This window comes from Ranitomeya imitator, chromosome 2 (assembly GCF_032444005.1).
Source record: "Ranitomeya imitator isolate aRanImi1 chromosome 2, aRanImi1.pri, whole genome shotgun sequence".
NCBI classification, from domain to species: Eukaryota; Metazoa; Chordata; class Amphibia; order Anura; family Dendrobatidae; genus Ranitomeya; species Ranitomeya imitator.
Window position 1 is genome coordinate 71,679,218 of NC_091283.1, and position 12,029 is coordinate 71,691,246.

The window sequence follows — 12,029 nt, forward strand, 5'->3', positions numbered from 1 at the left end:
GAGGGGTCACCGAACCCTCACCAGAGCCCCCAGGCCGACCAGGATGAGCCACATGAAAGGCACGAACAAGATCTGGAGCATGGACATCAGAGGCAAAAACCCAGGAATTATCTTCCTGAGCATAACCCTTCCATTTAACCAGATACTGGAGTTTCCGTCTAGAAACACGAGAATCCAAAATTTTCTCCACAATATACTCCAATTCCCCCTCCACCAAAACCGGGGCAGGAGGCTCAACAGATGGAACCATAGGTGCCACGTATCTCCGCAACAACGACCTATGGAATACATTATGTATGGAAAAGGAGTCTGGGAGGGTCAGACGAAAAGACACAGGATTGAGAATCTCAGAAATCCTATACGGACCAATAAAACGAGGTTTAAATTTAGGAGAGGAAACCTTCATAGGAATATGACGAGAAGATGACCAAACCAGATCCCCAACACGAAGTCGGGGACCCACACGGCGTCTGCGATTAGCAAAAAGTTGAGCCTTCTCCTGGGACAAGGTCAAATTGTCCACTACCTGAGTCCAGATCTGCTGCAACCTGTCCACCACAGAATCCACACCAGGACAGTCCGAAGACTCAACCTGTCCTGAAGAGAAACGAGGATGGAACCCAGAATTGCAGAAAAATGGAGAGACCAAGGTAGCCGAGCTGGCCCGATTATTAAGGGCGAACTCAGCCAACGGCAAAAAGGACACCCAATCATCCTGGTCTGCAGAAACAAAACATCTCAGATATGTCTCCAAGGTCTGATTGGTTCGTTCGGTCTGGCCATTAGTCTGAGGATGGAAAGCCGAGGAAAAAGACAGGTCAATGCCCATCCTACCACAAAAGGCTCGCCAAAACCTCGAAACAAACTGGGAACCTCTGTCAGAAACAATATTCTCAGGAATGCCATGCAAACGAACCACATGCTGGAAGAACAAAGGCACCAAATCAGAGGAGGAAGGCAATTTAACCAAGGGCACCAGATGGACCATTTTAGAAAAGCGATCACAGACCACCCAAATACATAGTAACATAGTAACATAGTTAGTAAGGCCGAAAAAAGACATTTGTCCATCCAGTTCAGCCTATATTCCGTCATAATAAATCCCCAGATCTACGTCCTTTTACAGAACCTAATAATTGTATGATACAATATTGTTCTGCTCCAGGAAGACATCCAGGCCTCTCTTGAACCCCTCGACTGAGTTCGCCATCACCACCTCCTCAGGCAAGCAATTCCAGATTCTCACTGCCCTAACAGTAAAGAATCCTCTTCTATGTTGGTGGAAAAACCTTCTCTCCTCCAGACGCAAAGAATGCCCCCTTGTGCCCGTCACCTTCCTTGGTATAAACAGATCCTCAGCGAGATATTTGTATTGTCCCCTTATATACTTATACATGGTTATTAGTGACTGACTGACATCTTTTGAGAAACGGGAAGGTCAGAAATGAAATCCATCGAAATATGTGTCCAAGGCCTCTTTGGGACCGGCAAGGGCAAAAGCAACCCACTGGCACGTGAACAGCAGGGCTTAGCCCTAGCACAAATCCCACAGGACTGCACAAAAGTACGTACATCCCGTGACAGAGATGGCCACCAGAAGGATCTAGCCACTAACTCTCTGGTACCAAAGATTCCAGGATGACCAGCCAACACCGAACAATGAAGTTCAGAGATAACTTTAGTAGTCCACCTATCAGGGACGAACAGTTTCTCCGCCGGACAACGATCAGGTTTATTCGCCTGAAATTTTTGCAACACTCGCCGCAAATCAGGGGAGATGGCAGACACAATGACTCCTTCCTTGAGGATACTCGCCGGCTCAGATGAACCCGGAGAGTCGGGCACAAAACTCCTAGACAGAGCATCCGCCTTCACATTTTTAGAGCCCGGAAGGTACGAAATCACAAAATCGAAGCGGGCAAAAAATAACGACCAACGGGCCTGTCTAGGATTCAAGCGCTTGGCAGACTCGAGATAAGTAAGGTTCTTATGATCAGTCAATACCACCACGCGATGCTTAGCTCCTTCAAGCCAATGACGCCATTCCTCGAATGCCCACTTCATGGCCAGCAACTCTCGGTTGCCCACATCATAATTACGCTCAGCAGCCGAAAACTTCCTGGAAAAGAAAGCACATGGTTTCAACACTGAGCAACCAGAACCTCTCTGTGACAAAACCGCCCCTGCTCCAATCTCAGAAGCATCAACCTCGACCTGGAACGGAAGAGAAACATCTGGTTGACACAACACAGGGGCAGAACAAAAACGATGCTTCAACTCCTGAAAAGCTTCCACAGCAGCAGAAGACCAATTAACCAAATCAGCACCCTTCTTGGTCAAATCGGTCAATGGTTTGGCAATACTAGAAAAATTGCAGATGAAGCGACGATAAAAATTAGCAAAGCCCAGGAATTTTTGCAGACTTTTCAGAGATGTCGGCTGAGTCCAATCCTGGATGGCTTGGACCTTAACCGGATCCATCTCGATAGTAGAAGGGGAAAAGATGAACCCCAAAAATGAAACTTTCTGCACACCGAAGAGACACTTTGATCCCTTCACAAACAAAGAATTAGCACGCAGGACCTGGAAAACCATTCTGACCTGCTTCACATGAGAGTCCCAATCATCTGAGGAGATCAAAATGTCATCCAAGTAAACAATCAGGAATTTATCCAGATACTCACGGAAGATGTCATGCATAAAAGACTGAAACACAGATGGAGCATTGGCAAGTCCGAACGGCATCACTAGATACTCAAAATGACCCTCGGGCGTATTAAATGCAGTTTTCCATTCATCTCCTTGCCTGATTCTCACCAGATTATACGCACCACGAAGATCTATCTTAGTGAACCAACTAGCCCCCTTAATCCGAGCAAACAAGTCAGATAACAATGGCACGGGATACTGAAATTTAACAGTGATCTTATTAAGAAGGCGGTAATCAATACATGGTCTCAGCGAACCATCCTTCTTGGCTACAAAAAAGAACCCTGCTCCCAGTGGTGATGACGATGGGCGAATATGTCCCTTCTCCAGGGATTCCTTCACATAACTGCGCATAGCGGCGTGTTCAGGCACGGATAAATTAAATAATCGACCTTTAGGGAATTTACTACCAGGAATCAAGTTGATAGCACAATCACAATCCCTATGCGGAGGTAGGGCATCGGACTTGGGCTCTTCAAATACATCCTGATAATCAGACAAGAACTCTGGGACCTCAGAAGGAGTGGATGACGAAATAGACAAAAATGGAACATCACCATGTACCCCCTGACAACCCCAGCTGGATACCGACATAGAGTTCCAATCCAATACTGGATTATGGGTTTGCAGCCATGGCAACCCCAACACGACCACATCATGCAGATTATGTAGCACCAGAAAGCGAATAACTTCCTGATGTGCAGGAGCCATGCACATGGTCAGCTGGGTCCAGTACTGAGGTTTATTCTTGGCCAAAGGTGTAGCATCAATTCCTCTCAACGGAATAGGACACCCCAAAGGCTCCAAGAAAAACCCACAACGTTTAGCATAATCCAAATCCATCAGATTCAGGGCAGCGCCTGAATCCACAAACGCCATGACAGAATACGATGACAAAGAGCATATCAAGGTAATGGACAGAAGGAATTTGGATTGTACAGTACCAATGACGGCAGACCTATCGAACCGCTTAGTGCGCTTAGGACAATCAGAAATAGCATGAGTGGAATCACCACAGTAGAAACACAGACCATTCAGACGTCTGTGTTCTTGCCGTTCAACTCTGGTCATAGTCCTATCGCACTGCATAGGCTCAGGTTTAATCTTAGACAATACCGCCAAATGGTGCACAGATTTACGCTCGCGCAAGCGTCGACCGATCTGAATGGCCAAAGACATAGACTCATTCAACCAGCAGGCATAGGAAAACCCACCATGACATCCTTAAGAGCCTCAGAGAGACCCTTTCTGAACAAAGCTGCCAGCGCAGATTCATTCCACAGAGTGAGTACTGACCACTTCCTAAATTTCTGACAATATACTTCTATATCATCCTGACCCTGGCACAAAGCCAGCAAATTTTTCTCAGCCTGATCCACTGAATTAGGCTCATCGTAAAGCAATCCGAGCGCCAGGAAAAACGCATTGACATTACTCAATGCAGGGTCTCCTGGCGCAAGAGAAAATGCCCAGTCCTGAGGGTCGCCGCGCAAAAAAGAAATAATAATCAAAACCTGTTGAATAGGATTACCAGAAGAATGAGGTTTCAAGGCCAGAAATAGCTTACAATTATTTTTGAAATTAAGAAACTTAGTTCTATCACCAAAAAACAAATCAGGAATAGGAATTCTTGGTTCTAACATGGATTTCTGATCAATAGTATCTTGAATCCTTTGTACATTTGTAACGAGATTATCCATTGAGGAGCACAGACCCTGAATATCCATGTCCACACCTGTGTCCCGAAACACCCAAATGTCTAGGGGAAAAAAAAAACTGAACACAGAGCTGAGAAAAAAAAATGATGTCAGAACTTCTTTTTTCCCTCTATTGAGAATCATTAGGTTGGCTCCTTGTACTGTTATGTAGGCAATCCAGTGACACAGTGTGCCAGCAATCAGAGCAAATACAGTGATCTGACAATAACCCAAAAACAATAGAACGAGCTCTGAGACGTGGAATCTCTGTAGACCGCAATACCTGAACCTATCCTAAACACAACTAAAGGCAGCTGTGGATTGAGCCTGTCACTACCTATGCAACTCGGCACAGCCTGATGAGCTGACTAGCCTGAAGATAGAAAAACAAGCCTGACTTGCCTCAGAGAAATACCCCAAAGGAAAAGGCAGCCCCCCACATATAATGACTGTTAGCAAGATGAAAAGACAAACGTAGGGATGAAATAGATTCAGCAAAGTGAGGCCCGATATTCTAGATAGAGCGAGGATAGCAAAGAGAACTTTGCAGTCTACAAAAAACCCTAAAGCAAAAACCACGCAAAGGGGGCAAAAAGACCCACCGTGCCGAACTAACGGCACGGCGGTATACCCTTTGCGTCTCAGAGCTTCCAGCAAAACGAAAAGACAAGCTGGACAGAAAAAATAGCAACAAAAGCAAAGAAGCACTTATCTAAGCAGAGCAGCAGGCCACAGGAAAGATCCAGAAGCTCAGGTCCAACACTGGAACATAGACAAGGAGCAAGGAAGACAGAATCAGGTGGAGTTAAATAACAAAGCAGCCAACGAGCTCACCAGAACACCTGAGGGAGGAAGCTCAGAAGCTGCAGTACCACTTGTGACCACAGGAGTGAATTCAGCCACAGAATTCACAACAGATGGGATAACATATGGCTGGAGCCAGGAATGAGATACACGGGGCCAGGATGGGGGATATTATTATCATAGGGGCTAATTAAGGGATATTATTACTGCAGTGACGTATTTATTTTATTTTTTGAGTATTGTTTTAAATGGGGGGGCGTCCTGTTACTGTGTAGAGTGATACTATGTCGCCTTTTTTTCTTCATGTGGGGTAATGTAGAAGTTGGGAAAAATTAAGCAATGTGTTCTGCAAGCGGAACTCGAGATAACTGTGTTATTTCCTGCAGAGACGAGTACTGGCTGGAAGAAGTGATGGCGGTCTGTGCTGGATGAAAGTTGAAAGACTTCATAGAGACGTCATGGGTGAGTCAGTGTTACCTGTACACTGACGCTATACACTGTATATTATGTACAGAGGTCCAGTGTACAATGTCACCAGTGATCACGGTATTACCTATACATTATATACAGAGCTCCTGTGTATCATATCACCAGTGATCACTGTATTACCTGTACACAGACACTGCATACTAAGTACAGATCTCCTGTGTATAATGGCACTTATGGTGACAGTATTGTATTTTTTTTTAATTCTGATCAGTATTGTAGTATTCAGTCACTATGTTGTGGTAATATGTGGTCTGGACATGGTGTTGCGGTATTTGTCTCTTATATGTGCTATTTGGTCACTTTGTGTTTGTATTTGTTCCCTGTATTTGATATTATTCGATCACTGTGGTGGTAATATGTGGTCTGGTCATGGTGTGGTGGTATTTGTTCTTTGTATGTGATATTATTTGGTCACTGGCGGTAATTTGTGGTCCGGACATGGTGTAGCGGTATTTGTTCCTTGTATGTGGTATTATAGGTCATTATAAAAATTGAAAAATAAAAATATACCTAAATTGTATTGCATATTTTAACAAATATGTAGTAGGTTACAGCAGAGTAGGGCCCGGCCAAAAGTGTCTACCGTGTTATGGTGGTGGCTTAAAAAAATCTTTTGGCCAAAACCAAAGCTGCCAGTTATGTGTGTGATCTGGTGATGGGAACTGTTAGGGTGTGTGCACACGGATCTGTGAGGGCTGCAGATTTTTCCGCAGCGGATTTTAAAAATCCGCAGTGCCAAACCGCTGCAGTTTTTACTGCGGATTTATCGCGGTTTCTGCTACGGCTTTACATCTGCAGTTTTCTATTGGAGCAGGTGTAAACCCGCAGCGGAATCCGCACAAAGAATTGACATGCTGCGGAATGTAAACCGCTGCGTTTTCTTCCGCAGCATGTGCACTGCGGATTTCGTTTCCCATAGGTTTACATTATACTGTAAACGCATGGGAAACCGCTGCGGATCCGCAGCAAAATCCGCAGTGTGTGCACATACCGTTATGTGTGATAGGTGAGAAGTGGAGTTTTTTCAAGGGAGCGCGGTGGGACTGTGGACAGTTCGAGGGGTGGAGTCTCAAGGGGGTCCCGAATAATTTGCCAGTATGGGGCCCCGAAACTTCTAGTGGCACTGGCAGCCCTGCGGACACCTAACAGCTCTACAGACTAGAATACGTACCGGAACTGTCCGGGAAAAACTGATGCCTGAATGAGGCCTAATAAACAGCACAAATGAATCCTGTTGCTCAGACGGAAGTCGTCAGACCTCTGCTGAGTACTTCTATTACACAGACGGACCCGGTAACTACCAATCCGCCATGTGTACTACACAGGGGCTCCGTGCGTTTTCTGTGTGCGGTGCCGGACGGAGACATGCTGGTGTGAACGTATGCAGTGTGGGTGAGTGCGGAGCGTGCACGGCCGGCCCCGGACCTCTGCACCGGCCCCGGACCTCTGCACCGGCCCCGGACCTCTGCACCGGCCCCGGACCACTGCACCGGCCCCGGACCACTGCACCGGCCCCGGACCACTGCACCGGCCCCGGACCTCTGCACCGGCCCCGGACCTCTGCACCGGCCCCGGACCACTGCACCGGCCCCGGACCACTGCACCGGCCCCGGACCTCTGCACCGGCCCCGGACCACTGCACCGGCCCCGGACCTCTGCACCGGCCCCGGACCACTGCACCGGCCCCGGACCTCTGCACCGGCCCCGGACCACTGCACCGGCCCCGGACCACTGCACCGGCCCCGGACCTCTGCACCGGCCCCGGACCACTGCACCGGCCCCGGACCTCTGCACCGGCCCCGGACCACTGCACCGGCCCCGGACCACTGCACCGGCCCCGGACCTCTGCACCGGCCCCGGACCACTGCACCGGCCCCGGACCACTGCACCGGCCCCGGACCTCTGCACCGGCCCCGGACCACTGCACCGGCCCCGGACCTCTGCACCGGCCCCGGACCTCTGCACCGGCCCCGGACCACTGCACCGGCCCCGGACCTCTGCACCGGCCCCGGACCTCTGCACCGGCCCCGGACCACTGCACCGGCCCCGGACCACTGCACCGGCCCAGACACGGCCGCCGCCTCCCGGCGCTGTCACCTTTACCTCCAATGCTGGAGGACAACGTACCAAGGGAAGGGCGGGGCGTCAATGACGTCACCGGCGCGTCACGTGACCGGCTTTAGTCGTCGGGCTCCACCCTGCGCACAAGAAACTGCTGCAACCTCCCGTCCTCTCCCAATATGGCGCCGCTCGCCTGCTGAGCTCCCCCAGTTCCTCCCGTCCCCGCCGGTCACCGAGACATGCTCACAGCCGGATAGCGGCAGCAGCTAGCAGCGCAGCGGTTCCTCGGAAGCAGCGCGGGCCCGGAGCCCCCGGAGACCGCCCTCCTCTCGGCTGTAGACGGAGCGGGAGGCCTCAACGCCGCCATGGCTCATTCCCCGGTAGCCGTGCAAGTGCCTGGGATGCAGGTGAGAGGCGGGAGCGGGTGTGTATCGCAGGGGCGGGCAGGACTCCGTGCACACAGCGCCGCCTGCGGTATCCCACCACTGCTGTTATTACTGCTGGCTCTAATATTGGCAGACATGTCCTTAAAGGGGAGTTCTACTTCACCAGTATGTTATGGGTACATGTCATGGGCTGTGAAGGGAAAGCGTCCGCGGAGTGTGACCCCGACAGATGAGCTCATAGCGGAGCCCAACCTGGTCCTTCTGGCCATGGGGCGCAAGGCTCCGCGCGGGTCGCTCCTGATCTGGCAGACCCCCCGCGCGGGGGGCTTCACTTGTAGAACCTGTCGCATTAGTTTACTCACAGAAGCATTGCCCCCTGTTATAATCCTTATTATAAACCTATAAGGAGCAGACTGGCGCCTTTATACCGGTGTCGCCACGTTCCTCCTGGTTGTTCCCGCTGTGTGGTGCACATTGGACTTGTGTCCTGGTCCATGCGGAACCTTGCTCCTCACTGACGTCTTGGTTGATTTGTTTGAAGCTTTTTTTTTTTTGTGTACAAGCAGTGGTTTTTGATTGGAATCCCTATGACATATAGATAATTTTTTGCGCTTACTCTGTGATAAAGTGACATTTTTAGCGCAGTCACACATTTTTTCCCTTTGTCCAACCTGTTAAATGTCGTTATTCACGGCGGCATCTAAGAGGTTAACCTCCTACGGCCTCTGATCACTGCAGTTAGACTCTGGTGCCGGCTGTATAACACAGGCAGCACCTTCGTGGCATGGAGCTGCCTCAGCTCCCGAGCCCGCGCCATACGCTTAGTTCACCCGTCCGGTGTATATGTATGGTGGCTGTTGCCAATTGAAACCTGGGTGAATGGGGCTACCGGGCACGGTGGAGGCCAGTGCTTTCTTGGGCGAGCCAGGTGCTGGCCTTGCTGCTGCTATACACCTCCACTTGGCGCATGCACAGTGTTTTTCGTGGGTAGATGGAGGCTCAGTTCCTTCCCAGACCTTTTGTGCCTTTAGCGCCCAGCTGACTCCTCAGCGCTAAGTTCCATAAAGCGCTGGGAAAGTTCAGTAGCGGTTATCAGAGGCGTCTTCTATAATGCTATAAATGGAGGCGAGGGGCCATGTTACAATTAATTTACATGGCTCATTGACGCTTTTTTTTTTTCTGTTTTGCCCCAGGCCGTGCTCTGATCATTTTTCTTTGTCCGTGGACAGAACCTGTTGTAAAATAATATCTAGAGAAGTGGAAATGAGGAGACTGACATCAATGACTGGGGAGCAACAACAACAAAAAAGTTTCAAAGCTTCAGTGCTGGAGTTTCTGTGTTGAAGTTTCTATGCTCTGGCTCATATTTCCATTGTTAGGAAGTATTATTTTGTTGCCATAGGGCCACTGATGATCTGTTGGAGAGCTGGAAATGTGTCATCATGGTATATGAACGCACGGACGTGTCACTGAAGGCCGTAAATCCCTCCGGAGTTCACCTGTAGTCTAATGACCTCACTTGTTTGTATGTACATAATGGCTTCTGACTGGTTCCTTAGTGGCCCGTTTTTGTGGATTACGGTGGTGTCCTCGTGTGCACACTTCTCCTGCCGGGGGCCGTGCCTCTCTGATCACTCATTCCTGGTCACACACGCCTTATCAGGATCTGTGTGTTTATGGGGCTTGTTATATTTAGCGTTTTTGCTTCGTCATTGTTTGAGGTTTGTGTCTTGAAATATTTTGCATGGAGTCTGGTTGGAGCTGTATTTATTTAATACCGTTTGTGTCCCTATGTACGGTATATTACAATGGATCTGTCATCTCCTGTATGACGGCATGCGTAGTATTTTCTCCAGTGTAAGGTAAATGCTTGTCCCCTGGAGCCGTGTCACAATATTATATTACTCGCTTTCACACCACTTACCCTTGGTGTAACTACATCCGCTTTTCAAATGTTTTTGCCTTAGTTTTTTTTATTCTTTGATGGTGTAAATGCACTTATACTTCCATAATACTGTGACAATAGTAGTGCCACCATACTGTTCCCACAAAATACTGCCAGTTAGTGCTTACCTGATCAGATCTAGAGTTCGGTAAGGGTTTTTTCTCATCTCCTGATGACTGATCGTTCGGACCAGTGACATGGTTGTGCACTCTTCGTTGCTTCTAGCTCATGTTGATAGAGCAGCTTTTTCTCTTCCGCTTTCCTCTATCAATGGGTCGTCACTGCTGTCGTTATGCCGACTGACTGCAAGCTCCCTGCAGTGAGGCATCAGGGAGCAGGCTGTCAATCTGCATGACATTGGCAGTGACAACCCATTGACAGAAGAGTAGAAGAGAAGCTGCTGCTATGTAGACGTGATGCCACCGGAAGCCGGAGAATCTCTGGTCAGAGTGGTCCATGACCGCTCTGAGCCAGCAGAGATTGTGGCCAGGTAGTTCGCCGCCACTATTTGGTTTAATTCTTGTCCCCAAACTACAAAATAAGCAAAGTCCCGGATAACCCCTTATAAATATGATGCCCCAAAAATAAGGTATTACCGTATAAATGACCATAATTTCAAGGCTATTTTCACACTTCCACTGAAGCTTTCATTAGGAGGCTACTTTGCAAGTTCCGCTACTTTTTCCTGGAAAAAAAAAGCAGTGTTGAAGCATGGACACATTGTAGTCAAATAGTCATTCTAGTCTGTTGGACCCAGTTGCCGGAGTTCTTTTTTTTTTTTTTTTACTCCTATAACCAAGTTTTAACCACTAGTAAAAATAAAATCCAACTACCGTAACACCACGTGCACAGATCAGTCTGCGTGCAGCAAATGAGAAAACAATCTGATTTTAATATAGTCTTTATTTAAATAAATCATAAAAAAAAAACAGGCAAGGCACAAAAGCCAGAAATTCATCACGTTTTGGATCACTTATGACTCAATGGATTTCTAGCTTCAGCCACTGTTTTGGATGTAATCCAGCTTCAAGGACACTGAGCACTGACGGGTTCCCCGACAGATTAGTTGATCTCCAGGAGTCCCAGGACACTACTGCTTTTCGACAGTAGATTCTTAGGGTATGTGCACACGTCCGGATTTTTCGCGTTTTTTTTTTTTGCGGATTTTCCCGATAAAAACGCTATAAATCCGCATAAAAAACGCTCAAATTATGCATCCTATCATTTAGAATGCATTCCGCATTTTTTGTGCAGATGTATGCGTTTTTTTCCGCAAAAAAAACGCAATCCGCAAAAAGAATGGCCATGCTCATTCTTTTTGCGGATTTTCTGCGGATTTCATGCATTCAGGAAAAAAAAAAAAAACGCAAAAAATCCGCGCAAAAAACGCGAGAAAAACGCGCGGAAAAAACCGCGATTTTCTGGCAGATTTCTCCGGATTTTGTCAGGAAAAAAACCTGACGTGTGCACATAGCCTAAGGGTATGTGTCCACGTTCAGGATTGCATCAGGATTTGGTCAGGATTTTATGCAGGTAAAATCCTGACGAAATCTGCACCTGAGGTCACTGGCAGGTCACCTGCGTTGTTCTTGCGTTGTTTCTGCATTGAAAGGACATGACGCACCGCATGTCCGTTTCCGCGGGTCTGCCGCATGCGTCTTTCAATGCATAGTGGAGACGGGATTTCTTGAAATCCCCTCCACTATGCTGTAACATCTGGACGCTGCGTCTTTGACGCTGCAGCTCTACACAGCGTCAAACACGCAGCGTTTCCTGAACGTGGAAACATACCCATAGAAGAAGGAATTAACCAAAGCAGTAACCTCCTTTATGGGGGTTGTCCACTTTATGGGCAAACTTCAGCAAATGCATTTGTCTTAAACCTTTCTACAAAAGACAGAAGTGCATTTCTCGCCTTTGCTTTCCCATTAGAGGCTC

At 48.3% G+C, this 12,029-nt stretch overlaps 1 protein-coding gene across 1 annotated transcript in view; it reads left to right on the forward strand.

Annotated features, from left to right (window-relative positions):
* The first annotated feature begins 7,870 nt into the window (after positions 1-7,870).
* The window catches only part of STK26 (serine/threonine kinase 26), a 77,696-nt gene continuing 73,537 nt past the window's right edge, over positions 7,871-12,029 (forward strand). Inside the window, exon 1 of the mRNA XM_069746941.1 lies at positions 7,871-8,167. Within this exon, the coding sequence (XP_069603042.1) occupies positions 8,126-8,167 (42 nt within the window). The 5' untranslated portion in view covers positions 7,871-8,125. The remainder of the gene's footprint in view (positions 8,168-12,029) is intronic.